Genomic DNA, 18,347 nt, shown 5'->3' with positions numbered 1-18,347 from the left:
TACCAATGCCAACAAATAGGAAAAACTAGTTGTATTTCTTACAAGCAAGAATATTTACTGTGACTATGATCTTGTCAGATTTAATTACTCTAATAGCCGTTGCTTCAGGGAATCAGTTATTTCCTAATACTTGAGAAAAGCACAGACTTTCTCTTCTGTTTGAAAAAAGTTCAGAGCAGCAAAATTCTGGTTTATCTCATGAAATGTAGCACTCCAGAAAAAACTGAAGTATTGTAAGTCCAAAAGTTTCTGGAGTTTCTCTTAGTATCTTCTTCTCCAGAAAGTTTATGAAAATCATCAGGCCACAACTGTTCTTTTTGAACAAGAGTTCAGCTCTACACAATGAAACACAAAGTACACTTTTAAATTCAGAGCATCTGTTTGATGACTAGCACTGTATTACTTTTGGAGCAGAAGTAATACTTTGTGTCTGTAAGACCAGCCTTCATTATAATGATAATAGATACGTAGATAACAACTCCTTCGAGCTTTATATTCTATATCTCTAATTACTTTTTCTTTTTATTCTTGTAGTGGATTTTTTCCCCTGTTTATTTGCTGCTTCAAAATTTTCTCACTCCTTTTCCTTCTTTATCAGTTGACTTTTCTTGCTCTACATGGGACCGCACCTATTGACAAATTGTACTCTCAATTTGAGAAGAAATGTAAGTACACGTTCAGTGAGCTACTTCCCTAACTGTCAACACTCTGCTTGCTCCTTTGTTAAAGGCCAAAGCTGATGGAGAAAGAGTGAGGAAGAATGCACACTGCCCACAGCAGTGTTCTTGCAAGGCAGAACAAGACTACTTCAATTCCTGAGGGCACTCACAACATCAAATTCACTCCATTTGCCTAGCACCTCCAAGGCTGGCGGCAACTCACTCATGAGAAACTACACAGCAGAAATAAAAAAAGACCCTTTATGATTTTTCTTTTGGAAAATTGCCATATTTAATTATTGTCCATAGCAGCATGTATTTATTATTGTAAAGGAATAAACAGTTATTTTCTGTGACTTCTATAATGAGACACAATTTCAAGAGAGTCTGAAGATCTAATTTTTTAATATACAGCATGCAGCTCAATAAATAGAGAAAACATAACAATGAACTAGGTCACCATAGCAATACCAGCCTGGTATGTATGTGTACATTTGCATTCCTAAGCAAATCTTGACTTGTCTGCAATTGCCACCTAGTGGCTAGTTAAAAATTAAAGACATAATTTTTCCTTGTCAAAAAACACAGAATCATACAGATTTCACAGAATCACAGAATCACTAAGGTTGGAAAGGATCTTCAAGATCATCAAGTCCAACCATTAATCCAGCGCCACCATGTCCCCTAAACCATGTCCTGAAGTGCCACATCCACATGTTTTTTGAACACTTCCAGAGATGGTGACTCCACCACCTCCCTGGGCAGCCTGTTCCAATGCTTGATCACCCTCTCGGTGAAGAAATTTTTCCTAATACCCAATCTTAACCTCCCCTGGCGCAACTTGAGGCCATTTCCTTTCGTCCTATCGCTGATTACTTGGGAGAAGAGACCAACACCCACGTCGCCACAACCCCCTTTCAGGTAGTTGTAGAGGAGCGATAAGGTCTCCCCTCAGCCTCCTCTTCTCCAGACTGAACAACCCCAGTTCCCTCAGCTGCTCCTCATGAGACTTGTGCTCCAGACCCCTCACCAGCTTTGTTGCCCTTCTCTGGACACGCTCCAGCACGTCAATGTCCTTCTTGTAGTGAGAGGCCCAAAACTGAACACAGGATTTGAGGTGTGGCCTCACCAGTGCTGAGTACAGGGGCACGATCACTTCCCTACTCTTAAGGGTTTCTTAATTTTTTTGTACTAGTTACTGTTTTTCAGCAGTGAACAATCATTCAAAGGTAATGCACTCCCCTCTTGCCTCACCCAGTAGCACAGAATTATCAAGATTTTAGATGTCGGTCAAGTCAAAGACTTAGAAGTAATTCATCACCTTCCCATGAGCTTAAGCAGCTTTCAAAATGAATACAAGGGAATAACAGAAGGCCAACCAAAAATACTAATTTCTTACTGTAGAGAGTTGACCATAAGAACAGCGTATTTTACTTCCTATGACTCTTTATCAGAACACTCTTTCTGCCCTATTCTTTGAAATTTAGGACAGGCAATGACCTAAGCCCAGATGCTTGGTTATATACTGACAAGATTACTAACCTTTGCACAGCAAGCAAGGGAGTTTGTATACATGCAGCTCTATGCATCTTTCAAAGAGACAAACACTGCTTTTGTTTCCCATATATAAACTGCCTAAATTTAATTACTTATTTCATTTCATTTTCCTGAAATAAAATTAGAACACAAGCTCTGTTAAACTAATGTTCATTAATACAAGAGGCTATTAAACTCTGGGATGAACTCCAAGAAGATATGATTTAGTTTTGTGAAAAACAGTGCTCAGGCATATCTTTGCTCAGGCAAAGATAACAACCTTTTGAGTGGCAGTTAGAGTAGTAAATATCGTACTGGTTATATATGAGCTGTATATTACAGCTTTAAAGTAAACAGTGTCAAGGGAATATTGCCCAAAGGTACAAATACTAGACCTTTAAACATATGAAAATCGTTAAGATTTCCAGACTGGAGGAATTTACTTCCTAAAGAAAAAAATGTAACAGTTGCTTTATGAAAGGGTAAAATTTAGCATCTCAAACAAGATTGTTCCACATACTGAGGAATTTACTGAGCGTATGTTAGCAGGGATTTCCTCTTAAAAGGCTACAAGAGTGTGAACAGGAGGCTGAATGAAGGAGTTAAAGGAAACCTAAATAACCAATGTCTCTTTCTTTGCTCAGAGTGAGGAAAGGACAATTCTTGATTTGACAGAATTAACTATAAATTCCTAAAAGCCACAGACAGCAGATGATCATATTAGTATGGGAGAACTAAGGACAATGAGACCACGTGGGACTCCACGAGATAGCTGTCCTATGCTGTCTATCTTCAGTGACCCTGACAAACCCCTATTTTTTGTTGTTGTTGTTCCAAACCTAAGAGAGTGCATCCATCTTCAAAACTCTGGGTGAAATTTCCTGAGGTTTTATGAAAGGATGCTGAGGAAATAAGGAATTAGCAAATTTTCCACTCATTGATGCAAAAAAAAAGAACTGTCAGCAGAGAAAGCTGAATGTAATAGGGATGTAGAGCTACAAAGATAATTTTCCTGAAATTCTTTGCGATGCCAATGAAAAAGCTTTTGAAAATCAGTACTGCCTGAAAACTGGACCATCCAAGTCTCTTTTGCTGCACCTAAGATTTGATCTTCCCCTACAATCCATTCGCTTTTTATCATTCTTCATTTCTGTCTCCTCCATTTTTTGTCTTGTCAGAACTCTCAGATTTTTTTGATGTAATCTTTGCTGACTGAGATACAGAACAGAAGAACAATGTACAGCAGAATAACACTGTACAGCAAAATAACCTATTTAAATACTTGTATTATGTTAAAACGTAATGAAACCTATGCTGAGATCAGAATTAAACTACATTTTGTCCTTGTAAAAAGGAATTCAGCCATTAGAGGAATATGCTAACACCTCTCATTTTTGAGAGCTTGTAAGACAAAACATCATTTGTGTGCCTGAGTTTTTTTGGTTGGTTCTTTTTTTTTGTTTTCCTTTTTTTTTTTTTAAATTGTGCTCTCAGAACATAAGTCTCGAAGCTTTGAGTATTTCCTAAAAGTGTATATCTAAAAATCCCACTAATGGAATGCTATGAAGAATAAAAAAAGTTTTCAAGCAGAATTTCTAAAATCTTAATCAACTCACAAGAGGTACCAACAGACAACTTCATAACAAATAGGCACACAAATATTTAAACTAATATAAAGATCATACATGTTTCTGCACATTGCTGAAGATTCAATCTGAGCAACTGCCTTACAGATGAGGACAGTGAAATGAACTCAGTAGGACAGGGGCTCTATTAAACTCCTCAGTATAGAGGTGCAGTGTCTGTGACTTCAGCGGATGCTAGCATATGCCAACCTCAAGCATAAGAAAAGTGCTCTGCCAGGAGTTGAAATCTGTATGGATAAACAGTAGAAGACAAAGATTGTGATAGACTAAAAGTGAATAGCACTGTGTTTTTAAACTATTCTATAATTACATGGAATCAGACTTAATAAAGTTCTAAGAGACACAATACAGTGTATAGATTAACTCCTGTAACAGAATAACCTAAGTAATAGATGTTACTATAATTACTTCACTTTGAAACACCTTTTAATTTCTAAGGTAGTGAAAGCTACATATCTAAAAAAACACTTGTTTTGATCAAAGATGACACCAGTTTTGTTTCTTGTAAGCTATGTCATATTAGAGAAAAACAACTTGTCAGTAGCACTAGCTATATTCCAGCATGGATTTCTAAATAGTTTTGGCTTCTACCTGCAGCATTACCAAAACATTGCTGGTAAAGGCCATTCCAATGATAAAATGAATCGGCATATAACCAACAACCTTAACAAAACCCACTCAACTCTTGACATTTTAATTTATACATAGTGTACTGAAATGTAGTATCTCCAAATTTGAATGAAACAAGTGGAAGTATGCAGTGCCGTCATCTCTCTAGCACAGGAACTATTCTTCTCCCATTTCTACAGTCTAAGCTTCTCTGAGGAGCTTTTTGCCAGAAACTAAAGGAGAGTGAAAGAGGAATTCAGCCTCCACAGTCAATATTTCATAATGTGCTAAAAATACTTTAGCTAGTTCTATTCTGAGTTGTATAGAATCTTTCAGTTTTTGAGCTGTTAATTTTAATTGCTCTATATATTTCCATGCTTATGTTTAGTTTGTAGAAGAAATTATGACAGACTCACAAATCTTATCCTCTATAAATAAAATGCAAGCATTTTGTATGTTGATTACTGCATAGAAGCAGGTTTATACCGGCTGAACGTTATCTTTCTTTAAATAACACACAAAACAAATATACAAAGATAATCCCAAATAGAAATTAAGTTATATAAATGATTGAACTGCTCTTGTTACTACAGAATTACAGCCCAAATGATGCTCCAAGCTTTACTGAGCCCAATAGAACCCATTATGCTATAAAATGTAGTCCATGTATTGGATACATCACACTCACCATGAGATGAATTAATTTATACAAATCAGGAGCATTACTACAGAGAATGCCAGACATGCATATATCATAGGACAGGATACTATGTGTACTTGAGATGCTAACAGAACAAAGGTCTACGATGCAGAAACCTTATTTCTGCATTTGGATATTAAATCAACATGATGATGTTCTGGAACATCAGACATGAGTGTTATGATACAACTAACAGTGACTTTTCAGACTGTAGTTGTCACATCAATAACTAAGAATATCCTACCCTAATGTTAATGTAGTGTAAATTTTCATCATGAATGCAACTGAACTAAAGTCTTGTCAACATGCTCATTCACTCATTTTTAAGTAAATTTTCCCTATCATAAAACAAAAACTGTGATAAGTGAGGAAGAAAGAGAACAAATAAAGAACTTCTGCCTCCAACATTGTAAATATGGTTTCTTTAAACGCTAAAGTCTTCACTAAAATATACTTTTTAAAAAATAAGGCCACAACAAAAGACATTGAAAAACCATCAAAATTCTAAATACTCATAAAATTAGATACTATTTTAGTGCTATTAGTGCAGTCAGTATCAGCATATGACTCAAGAGTATTGGAATAGATATACTGAAAAGAAACATGGCACAAAAATACATTCTGAATGCGAGAGATACTCAGCAACTACAGACCAACCATAACAAACGGCATGCACGCTCCCATATTCTCTAATAGCATATCAGCTCATCTGAGTGATAGCTGTTTGTACTGACTGGAAAATATGACATGAAATTACTTTGATGCAAAGCTCCAAGAAAACGCATAGAAATTCTCATCTCTTAAGACAACCTACCATTATTTTAGTGAAGCCCACATCAGACCATACTTACCTAAAAATGATTTTGTTAGCCTAGATGACATTATGGAAGCCTTTTGACAAGATGTTTGATATGAACCTGTAATACGTCTGACTTGTCTCTATCCACAATTCTTTTCAATAAACATACTTAAAAAAAAAATAATAGAAAACACACTCAAGTAAGATCAATGCAAATGTAAGACCCATACTGTCTGTCCATTTAAGTCAACATTCATTTCAGTAGGACAGTGTATGAAAACAAGTTTACTTGTGTGTCTGGCTCCTTACATTGCATCAGCTCTGCCGAAGCCCTCTAAAAGCTATGAAGGAAAGGGAAAGGGGAAAAACGGGACACTTCAAATTTGTGCAGAAGCTCACCACTATTGGAATAGCTTGTAGAACATCCTGCTTGTGCTGGAATACAACTGTGACCGTAGACTATAAACTTTTAGAAAGAGTATTGGTAGGATCACAGATCAGCCTGTAGCCTTTATGAGGCCTGGGAGAAAATACCTGAAATTTGAGACCTGTCATAATAGTTTTGATAGCACGATTCTGACAGTCCACCTTGCTTGGTGAGCACATGTGGGTATGCTAAGGATGTAAAACCTATCAGGATAGTCTTATAAAAAGCAGACAAACAGTCAGCATCTCATCCACATTGTCCATAAATGATCCCAAAACTATTCTGAAAATACATTTGAGTTTTAACTCAGAGAGAAATAGTCCATTCTCTCCAGAAGACAGCCGAGAAGGGAAGCAACATAGATACAGTGGGGATAATCAGAAAAAGTCATTTGCTAAGGTAATTGACAGAATAGACTCATTTTTGCTGGCAGTTGCTCAGAGGGGTCTCTAATTCAAGAGATTGTCTATCCCATTAGAATGAAAACCAGATGGGTAATTTATTATTCATATTCCAAACACTATTAGTAACACTCATTCTGTAATAAACAAGCATGCGATTCTCTATCATGCATTCACTATCAGAAAATACTTATTTCTGTTGGAGAGACTGAGGTATATTTAATATTTCATTTTTTATGGTCCTTCTTTGAGCACATTAACATTCAACATACCCTAATTAGTTTCTCTTTCAAATTACGTTCCTGCTTTCCAAATTAAAGGCTAATATGCTTCTTTGATTGACAGGCTACATTTTATGTCTTTGACTGTTTGGACAAGTTGGTAAAAGCATTTTTCCTAGGGAGAAATAGGAATGTTTTTTTTTTTTTTCTTTTTTGTCCACTTGGTCCAAGAAGGTAGTTTATTTTCAGTGGAACTTTTTGTTGCTAAAAGGAAGGAAATGCCCCCTGAAGCCCACCACTTTATGCTTTTTAGTTTAATGATACAAACATCTTCTGAAGTGTAGAAGTGTAAACTCATTAATAGCATTTCAGTTCTCTCTGCTGCAGAAGCCTGGAGGAAAGAAACCTTAGTACCAAATATCTGATTCTAGCACTGAAGTTTAAATCTTAAACCAAATTATAACATCCAATTACACGCAATCTTTATATCTCAAGTCAGGATTTCTCTTTGTTCATTCTGAAAGAGGTTTGATCTTTGTCCTGGTTTCAGCTAAGCTAGAGTTAATTTTCTTCATAGAAGCTAGTGTGAGGCTGTGTTTTGGATTTGGGATGAGAAAATGTTGATAACATGCTTATGTCTTGAGTTGTTCCTAAGCAGTCAAGGACAGTCCAGCTTCTCCTGCTGGCCTGCCAGCAAGAAGGCTGCGGGTGCATGGGAAGCTGGGAGGAGACAGAGCCAGGACAGCTGACCCAGGCTGGCCAAAGGCATATTCCATACTATAAGACGTCATGCCCAGTATATAAAGCTGGGACGAAGGAGGAGGAAGGGGTGGAGGGACATTGGGAGTTATGGCATCTGTCTTCCCAAGAACCCATTATGCATGATGGAGCCCTGCTTCCCTGGAGATAGTTGAACACCTGTCTGCCCATGGGGAGTAGTGAATGAATTCCTTATTTTGCTTTGCTTCCATGCACGGCTTTTGCTTTACCTATTGGACTGTCTTTGTCTCAGGCCACGAGTTTTCTCACTTTTACTCTTCCGATTCTCTCCCCCGTCCCATTGTGGGGGAGTGAGCGAGCGGCTGTGTGGTGCTTAGCTGCCGGCTGGGGCTAAACCATGACAATCTTAATTGGCTTTATGCCTTTCCACCTCTGTCATGACTTATTTTTGCTTTAAAAGGTGAGAGGCTGGAAAGTGGTATTCCAAGGCAGGTTTGGAGAACATAAACAAATTTTTATGAATGTAATAAATGTATTTAATAGAAGAGTTATCTATGAGCAATATAATAAAGGAGTATCCTAATGTAGACATGACTAATATATTCACACAAAAATTAAAAATAACATATTCAAATAATAAACCTAATTAACTTCCCTAGTAGTCATAAGAAATCCATCATAGAGTAGAAAAAATAACTAGCCTATGGATATATTACAAAATAATTTGACTGAAGAATTTTAGGGTTTATATTCACTTCTAGGTTTCAGACACGCAAACAGACAGTTACAATGCCATAGAGCAGGAGACTACAATATTGAATGTGTGCATGCTTAATGATGTACTATATTATTATATAACACTTCATTATTTGTGAAAAATGCATTCATTATACAGCACACATATCGTAAAAGAAACCAAATGAGAAAGAAAGGGAGTGCACAATTACAGAGTCACAGAATCACTAGGTTGGAAAGGACCTTCAAGATCATCAAGTCCAACCATTAATCCAGAACCACCATGTCCCCTAAACCATATCCTGAAGTGCCACATCCACACGTTTTTTGAACACTTCCAGAGATGGCGACTCCACCACCTCCCAGGGCAGCCTGTTCCAATGCCTGACCACTCTCTCAGTGAAGAAATTTTTCCTAATATCCAATCTTAACCTCCCCTGGCGCAACTTGAGGCCATTTCCTCTTGTCCTATCGCTAGTTACTTGGGAGAAGAGTACACCCTCGTCGCCACAACCCCCTTTCAGGTAGTTGTAGAGAGTGATAAGGTCTCCTCTCAGCCTCCTCTTCTCCAGACTAAACAACCCCAGTTCCCTCAGCCGCTCCTCAGAAGACTTGTGCTCCAGACCCCTCACCAGCTTCGTTGCCCTTCTCTGGACACGCTCCAGCACCTCAACATTCTTCTTGTAGTGAGGGGCCCAACACTGAACACAGTATTCAAGGTGCGGCCTCACCAGTGCCGAGTACAGGGGCACGATCACTTCCCTACTCCTGCTGGCCACACTATTCCAGATACAGGCCAGGACGCTGGCCTTCTTGGCCACCTGGGCACACTGCCGGCTCATGTTCAGCCGGCTGTCAACCAGCACCCCCAGAAAAAAGTTAAACTGAAATAGGTGTATACCTGGAGAGCCACTAAAGTAAAGTTCTACCAAGAAATCCCCTCTAAGTTGCCGCAACACAGAAGTCATAAAAATTCATGTGAATAAGCTCATCTATTGAGAGAAACCCACATAAAGCCAAAAATACACATCATCCATACATCAGATGTATATTTGTCTGAAAGAAGATCACAGAAGAGTTTATCTGAAAAAGAAATCCTGCTCTGTACCTGATGTCTGGTCTTTTCCCCTTTAACCTATTAGTAAATCCCTCCTGGACTCCATTTAATGCCTTAAAGGAAAGAGGACAGCTATATCTATTACCTTTACAAAACAAATGAAAGATAAAGAAATCTTTGTTTGGAACCCCGTCTCCCACAAACTCTGCAGCAAATGGGATTTTTTTTTTTCCTATTTGAGTTCTCGCTTTATCTGCTTTACACTTATCTTTTGCTTTGATGACTCCTTAAAGCATTTTAAAACACAGTTAAAAAGAAACTACCTCAACAAATTTGACATAACGTGATAGTAACTGCAAAAAACTCTACAGTATTTATGATTTCTGGCAAGAATCTTCCTGATCCTTTAACACTTAGTAAAGTGACTGGGCACTGCAGTATATCTTCTGTATCAATAAATGATTCAGAAACAGATGGTATAAGTTCCATAAAAATTTCGCACAAAAAAAGCCATGCCAATGTTTTTCCTTATAAGGAAACACCAGCCTTAGGCAACCCTGGATGCTAACTTTAGCAGCATTATTTTGGAGAAAAACAACCTTTAAGAAAAGCAGATTTCATGTCATTTTTAGGATGATGGGCCAAAGGCCACAAGTGTTGTATGTGCTTGTTCAAGCTGTCTGTTCAGGTCTGACTTGTAAATAACCTGTGTGTCACATCAGAATATTTAGCAAACTGTGACCTTCATGATCATCTTTTCCATTCTCTCCCATGACTTTTCCCCATCTGGGTGCATGAGAAGCAGGAGCAGCAATAACACTCCTCCATTCCATTGTTAATTCAGAATACCAGACACTGCTTTCACTCAGGAAAATGCACAAGCACTTCTTATAAATTGTTTGATGACAAATTGTATGGAAATACATACCATGAGGGTAGGAACACATCAATAAAACCTGAACTATGAAGACAGGTAAAAGAAGAGCTAAGGCAGTCACCAGTATTGTCAGGATGAGAACCTCCCAGGACAGGTTTCTGCCAGATCTCCAAAATTCACGATACTAGTCAGGACTTGCAAGGAGACGCATGAGCCCACCCACGCAAAGTTGTCACAACATAACCGTTATGTCTAACATCTCTACTCCTAGAGCGAGCTGCAGAAGACCAAGACTGCAGAAAGCTTCTCATGCCATTTGTACCCATGCAGCTTAAGGCTAGTAGCTGCATACACAGATAAGCAGTACTCAAACCTGCATGGGTTTGTGTGCCCAAAAGTCTTGGGCACAAGTTAAAAGGACAACAGCCTTGTGGATTCCCTCTTCCTTCTAGCCAAGTCCCACTTCTGCATCTATTGCCCCTCTCCCACAGGGCCTGAGGTCAGGTCTTTGCTAAGAAATGCCATGACTAAACCAAATGGAACATTTCCGCAGTAAGTAGTCACTACTTTTCCACTGCTATTCCCCTCCCTGTGCCTTGACTTGAGCCCCTGAAGCAATCTGCAACCCTGTCTCCTCCCACACCAGGTCCTGCACACATCCATGTGGCTATGGGCTGTGACAGAAGTGGAACACAAAAGGCCTCACCAGTCCTGACAGTCAAAGGTCAGTATGCTTCCTAAACTCCAAGTAAAACGGTAGCATAGAATACATTCAAATATGCCCTTAAAGAGACCACTTTGGCAAAAAAACCCCAAGCCTCTAGCAGTCCAGAAAGTCAAATAAAACGCATTCCAGCCACAAGCATGTACATGGAAATCATTATAGCCAGAGATGAGACGAAGCACAAAGAGCCCAAGTGTCCCAGCCATATAAGCACCTGGCAAGACTTCCAGAGCAATAGCACAGCCAGCTTAGCCCTTCACTGCTATGAGGCCTGAAGCCAAATTCCCTGAAGAAGAGCGCTCCTTTTTTTATCATAATCCCCCAGGGTACTTCCCAGGGCTCACCGATCCTTTACAAGGAGTAGTTCATGAACATCAGGAATTCATTACGAAGAAGTATACAGTGGAAGCCTAGAGGGTGCATGCATGGCTCTCAATTCTACCCCTCTACTTCAGGTAAATTTCAGGTAACAATATTAAATTCTGGTCCACAGACAGCAGAAAATATTCACAAGAATAAGTGTTCCACAGCAAAACACACATTTAATAAGCTTTTTCTGTCCAACATTTACATACTATATGGCAACTGCTAGACTTAGATGAAAACTAACATTTCATGTGTTAAAAATATTACATATTTTATATAAATAATATTAATTTTTAATTCTGATTAAAATGTAAATCTTCTACTTACTGGGTGTTTGGCTGAAAGTCTGCCAGTCACAGTTCCCGTCTGATTCCATGTAGAGGAAATAAATCCCTGCAGTCAAGTAACATAAAAATCCCCCAAAAGGAAAAGGGTGAAGACATACATCTAAATTTTAATGTAAGTATCAGTAATAAAAACTCACTGCAATCAATAACTCACTACAAAATCAATACTTCATAAAAAGATATATACAACATTATTATACTACATATCATACTACAAAATTATAATGACAAAGTATAAAATACTTTATAATTTTCCATATATGAATGTTCTTAAAGTGTAAACACTGCAAGCATTTCACATCTTTTTATGATTTATTTGAAATACCATATTTTACAGGCTACATATTGTATTTCTACCTTTCTCATGCACGTTTGTAGTCCATCCACGTAAGTTGATTTCATCTTATGAACCTAAATTACATGAAAGTTTAGATGTTTATTTATAAAAATAAGAGATTTTTTCAAATGAAAGATCTTCATTTCCAAATGCATGTTGTTTTGTAGACTTCTTTTAAAAGACAGTTTTATCTTTGTAATTAATGGATATATACTCACTAATAGCTTCACCTATTAGCATAAGTTAGGCAAGTGCTTGGTTATACCCTAAAGCCAGGTCTTTGCAGATACTAGTAAATGAACAGTTGGAATTTATTTTTTTACATCTTATATCCCCAGGTCAATAAATTACACAAAAAAGCCCCCCCCCCCCCCCATCACGCTTTTTTCTTTTTTTTTTTTTTAAAAGCTTGGAAACTCATCCACTGAAAATCTAAACGTTAAGTGTGACAGCAGACTAACTAGGTCAGTTTGGATTTTCAGGAGGCTCGTCACCCAAAAAAACCCCATAACTAGTTACCTCCTTCACTGTCTGCAGAGTATTTCTTCAGGAGTCAAAAAATAAATGTTTTTCCTTAAGAGTGTGCTTTATAGCACTAGCCAGTGAAGTTTTCCAATTTTTTTTGCAACACAGTTAGTTGTTTGCTAGCTATCATCTAACATCGTGCAAAAATGAACTATAAACATTAAATTGAAAAACCCTTAAGAATACCTACAACTTCAAAGTTTAAATGAGTATTTGAATGAACTTACACTAGAGCCAAATTTTTTATTCATTTAGCTGTGAATATGTACTCTTTCTTGCTAATTTTGCTTCAGTGCAGCTACGTTATGTGAAAAATATCAGCTCACCTGACGGTATTCTAAAATTATCTTGGGCAAAGGATGAAGATCTTGCAACTTATTTAGCTACAAAATAAAGAATGAATTACTGGTGTACTTCTCTGTTGAGTTATACTATTTAACAATCTTAACAGAATAAGTTTTTGAGGAAGAAGTTTTCTCACCAAGCTGAACGGACAAAATACTGGCTAAAGAATAATGTCCTTCAAGCATTCTCACCCTAGGCCCAAGGAAGCCTTCATTCTTTCCTGCCTTCAGCAGGAGGGCTGGAGATTACCCCTTCCCATTTAATTTCCCTTTTTGTCCCAGGTAGGGACAAAAAGACATGCAGACATCAAAACTTTCTCACAAGAACTTTGAAAACACTGGGGCATTGAGACCGGGGCGGGGGGGGGTGTTACTTACGGTCCTTTGTTTATTTTTTTGTGCTAGAGAGCATCAATGCAAGAGAGAACATGATAAAAGTATACAAAATAATACATACATATACACATAGATATTTATACACACACACAAAATCCAACAGAATTTCTCCTGTTTGTCCCCTACTGCAAGTTCCAGGAGACCTTCAAGAAAAATTGAAATTGTCAAATCCAAAAGTAAGAAAAATAAGGCATATTCCTGATTACTTTGATTGTAAATCGCCATGAAATTTTGTTAAGAAAAAGAATTAAGTTATTAAAATAGAAATCGGATATTTATAATCACAACAAAAATAGCTGGAACTACAAGAGTTCAGGATGAAAAATAGATGCAACTGTACCAGAAAGGAAATTTAAATGCATAATTTTTTTTTCTTGCTATCAGGGAAAGACAACATATTAAGATTAATTACCTAGTATTTATCTGTTGGAAGGTTTCAGCCTGCCTTTCTCTAAATAACCAAGTCTCAGCAGTTGTTGGAAAGAGTACTGGACTAGCTAAAAGCATTGTTTTGATTAGTGCAACAAATCTTACGATGTGCATTCTATTTCACTGATCCCTGCCATAGAATGATAGAATAGTTTGGGTTAGAGAGGACCTTTAAAGGTCATCTAGTCCAACCTCCCTGCAATGAGCAGGGACATCTCCCAAGGCTCTCTGTCATTCTCCAAGACTACGTAACTGATCTATGAAATCTCCTTCTCCTTGAGTAGTATATGGTTTTTATGGTTATACTGTTGAAACTGTCTCAGAGATCCTATCTGGTAGCTCAGACACTTGGCCCAAAAGTTGAATTTCCTGTTTCACACAGGAGAAACAAATACTACCTTTCTACCTTCCCCAGAGGCATTCATTCTCAGCAATGGCTTGTGTACTCTAATTTGGCTCCCATGTAAAGTAGAGAAATACACAGCAAATTAGAAAAAGGTGCAGCTACACAGAGGCTTCTTCTCTTCTAAGAAGGAATTCCATCACTACTACTATCTTCACAAAATAATTGTCTGGATGGGGGGTTCAAGTGCACCCTCAGTAAGTTTGCAGATGACACCAAGTTGGGTGGGAATGTTGATCTGCTTGAGGGTAGGAAGGCTCTGCAGAGGGATCTGGACAGGCTGGATCAACGAGCCAAGGCCAACTGTATGAGGTTTAATAAGGCCAAGTGCCAGGTCCTGCACTTCAGGCACAACCACCCCATGCAACGCTACAGGACTGGGGAGGAGTGGCTGGAGAGCTGCCTGGCAGAAAGGGACCTGGGGGTGCTGGTTGACAGCCGGCTGAATATGAGCCAGCAGTATGCCCAGGTGGCCAAGAAGGCCAACAGCATCCTGGCTTGTATCAGCAATAGTGTGACCAGCAGGAGTAGGGCAGTGATTGTGCCCCTGTACTCAGCACTGGTGAGGCTGCACCTCGAATCCTGTGTTCAGTTTTGGGCCCCTCACTACAAGACAGACATTGAGTTGCTGGAGTGTGTCCAGAGAAGGGCAATGAAGCTGGTGAAGGGTCTAGAGAGCAAGTCTATGAGGAGTGGCTGAGGGAACTGGAGTTGTTTAGTCTGGAGAAGAGGAGGCTGAGGGGAGATCTTATCACTCTCTACAACTACCTGAAAGGGGGTTGTGGTGAGGTGGGTGTTGGTCTCTCCTCCCAAGTAACAAGCAATAGGATGAGAGGAAGCCACCTCAAGTTGCATCAGGGGAGGTTTAGATTGGATATTAGGAAAAGTTTCTTCACTGAAAGGATTGTCAAGCATTGGAACAAGCTGTACAGGGAAGTGATTGAGTCACCATCCCTGGAGATATTTAAAAGACATATAGATGTGGTGCTACATCTGCTACAACAGAAGAAAGAACTAGAGAAGCTTCCTATGTCCAGTATTTATTGCACTGATTCTGAAGATACATTTGATTTCTTGTACTGGTCTATCAAAGTATTTAAACTGTTTGGTCTTTACAACTCTGAGGCAACAAGATTCTGTCAAGATCCTGCAGATCTGACTCTAAATGCAACCACTCTTACTGAAGACAGGCAGCTCCACAGAGGAAAAAAAAACAAAACAAAAGAAAAACAATCTGAGGAAAATTCATGCTCACAACAAGTAAAACGCTGGACCATATAAAGAAAGCAACAACTCCCAGTTCAAACCACAGGTATCAAATAATTTCCTACAGACCTCTTAATCTAGCATGAATGAATGAGTCCATAAAAAGATGACAACATGATTTTAGTCCAGACCTCCTGACAGCAAAGATAAAGTCTGGGCTGCCATTTCCTTCATGAGCAGATTTTACATTAATGTTCTTTTCTTTCACCAGTGGTCTCTTTCACCCAAAAGTCAGTCATACTGAGCTACCAAAATCTGACCAGTAAGAAAGTTTCCCTCCTTTGAGGAAGATGGTCATACATGAATGCTGGTACTAAAGTTTTTAACCCTGGTTTATAGTTAAAGTTTTGCTTCAGTAGCTAGTTTGTTTTTCCCCATCGTGGAGTGCAACTTTTATTTCTGGCATAAGTAAATGAAGTGTGATTACTACAATACAAAAATAAATCAAGGTGGTTAGGAAAAGTTTAGACAAATGACAACTTCAGAATATAACTTCGAAGCTTTGCTAAATTGTGCAGATGGTTTTAAAACCCCTCCCCATCTCACCACAACTTCTGAGGTGGACACAAGTTGTTGTATTTCAGTTCTGTGAACTTTCTCGCACAGTGCATGTAGTTTTAACTTCTCAAATAGTACCTACAGTAAGAAAAAACATCTAAGAGATGTTTCAGTATTTCAAGTGCTGATACATAGAGGAAAATTATTTGGTGCCTGAACTTAAGTCTAGAAAAGAGATTTCAAGCAAAATAGAGCATACAGTAGAAAAGAGAACTAGCAAAGAGAATTGAAAAGATCAAATCTTTATTTTTAAGCTACTGAAAAAGTAGTGTATTTACTAAGATCAAATGCATAATTTATGTAAATACATTAAAATACAAAGTATGCAACATTGTCAGATTTATAAAAGACTTATATGGCCTCCATTAAAATCAGAAAATAAGATAACTAATATAAAAAAAATTCTGAAGTTGTAAGGACAATTTTATATGCTTTATAATTCTTCTGTATCAATAGCAATTTACAGAACTTACTTAATAATAGTAGTATAAATATTACCTCTCTGAGTTGACTACTGCTGGTCAAAAGGAATCGTTCTCCAGCAACTTGATGAGCTTCCTGTTCAAGCTCTTTGAGTCGCAACTATAAATTAGCACATTGGAATTATTCTGTTTACATTACTATTTTCTTCAATATCTGCTACTTCCTAGGTTAAAGAGTATCTTGGATTTCTACATAAAAAATAGACTACTTGATAAAGTATAATCATTGCTGGCTATCAACATTTCATTTAGTAAGTTGCTTATATACTCTTTAATCTATATTTCTTCATGATCTTGGAAGGGGATTTACGGTAGTAAAAAGTACCAAAATTTGTGGGAAAATAACTTAGGTTACTGAAGACTATAGAGATCTGTAAGAAACAGAGCTATGCAAATTCTTCTGGTAAATTTATAATGTCAGACCACTACAATTATGTAAGTCAGATTTTATGCCACAAAAGAGGAGTCCCTTGTAGCTATTTTCAGCAATGGGGAAATGGCAAACTTAGAACTCTCAGAACATGTAAGTTGTAATGAGTGTTTTATTTATAAAGAGGGAGGGAAATATCTATCAAGAAGATGGTTACTGATAACAGTAGGTTCAGAAAGAGCTACTACAATTTTTACTCCATAACACATAACCCAGAAAGGACCTGTGCATTTTGCAAAGCAATCTTAGTTCCAGGGCAAGGCTAACAAAGCAAGTGTCTCTCTTTTGCTTGCCTAAACAAACATGGAAGTATCCTAAAATGTAAATATCATTAGTTTTATTTATAATAATACAAATACTAGAAACCCCAAACTGTCATGTAAAACGTGAGAAAACAGAAAGATTCCTTCTCTTTTTAATCAATTATCCTCAGTAAAGGCAGAAAGATGATGCTATAGAATTTCCAAAAGAAAAAATAAAGACAAAGTTTACCCCCAGAATCTCTGATGTTTTTTTCAGTTCTTGTTTGTTCACATGTATTTTGTGTGTTTCCATCACTGTAAACACAATTATATACTGAGAACACTGACAAAAATTTATAATTTTTATCTTACATGCTTCTTAGACTGTAAAATGGAAACTCAAGTTTACACAGCTGTTATGAGGCTAAGATAACATTTAGTATTCTGAGGTGTGACATTCTACCTCAACATAGTCAGCGGCTGTGTGAAAACAGTGAAGATTCATATTTTGAACGGAACTTTCATACCTGCCAAAATTTTGATAAGGGGAAGCTCTAATGTGCAAAATAATTTCCACAAACCTTGAGCCTATAAAGCAAGATACAAACAAATTCTTCAGTATCAGACAATTTTAATCTTAAAACATATAGTAGCATCATTATGTGGATCTATTTTCCAGTAAGCAGTATTTCACTTTCTGTATAATCCCTTTTTATATGACACACTGTTTGTGGAATGAAATACTACTTAGTGTGAATTATAGTATGTAAATATTGTAGTCCATTACCACTTCATTTTGTGCAGAATAGTAATATATTTTGTAAGAGTAATCATTTTGTACAGGTATAGTAATAAAGAAATATACATACCTCATTTTTCTAAATGGTTTATTTTTAGAGCAAGCTCCTTGAGAATAGGATATACACTTATCCCTTTTTTCTTTATTCACTTGAACAATCAAGCAACCATTCAGAATTAATAACTTTATTTTCATGAGGAAGAAAATAAAAGAGGATAGAGTTACGTGCTAAACTCAGTTACAAAAAACAGGAAGTCTGTTTTTTCTCTAACCACTGAAGCAACTGGACAGTAACACTTGTTTAAAAACTCC

The 18,347-nt window shown here is 37.5% G+C and overlaps 1 protein-coding gene across 1 annotated transcript in view; it reads right to left on the bottom strand.

Annotated features, from left to right (window-relative positions):
- POLN (DNA polymerase nu) overlaps window positions 1-18,347 on the bottom strand; it is a gene marked incomplete at its 5' end in the record, with an annotated part of 104,223 nt that overhangs the window by 66,395 nt on the left and 19,481 nt on the right. The window contains 7 exons of the mRNA XM_081999743.1: window positions 11,805-11,870; window positions 12,182-12,235; window positions 13,013-13,069; window positions 16,071-16,160; window positions 16,581-16,664; window positions 17,487-17,551; window positions 17,764-17,824. Of these exons, the coding sequence (XP_081855869.1) occupies window positions 11,805-11,870; window positions 12,182-12,235; window positions 13,013-13,069; window positions 16,071-16,160; window positions 16,581-16,664; window positions 17,487-17,551; window positions 17,764-17,824 (477 nt within the window). The remainder of the gene's footprint in view (window positions 1-11,804; window positions 11,871-12,181; window positions 12,236-13,012; window positions 13,070-16,070; window positions 16,161-16,580; window positions 16,665-17,486; window positions 17,552-17,763; window positions 17,825-18,347) is intronic.

The sequence above is a fragment of the Phaethon aethereus genome, assembly GCF_964289735.1.
Source record: "Phaethon aethereus genome assembly, chromosome: 4".
Lineage (NCBI taxonomy): Eukaryota > Metazoa > Chordata > Aves > Phaethontiformes > Phaethontidae > Phaethon > Phaethon aethereus.
The sequence above is the reverse complement of the archived record's forward strand: the minus strand, read 5'-3'. Positions and strand labels throughout refer to the sequence as shown.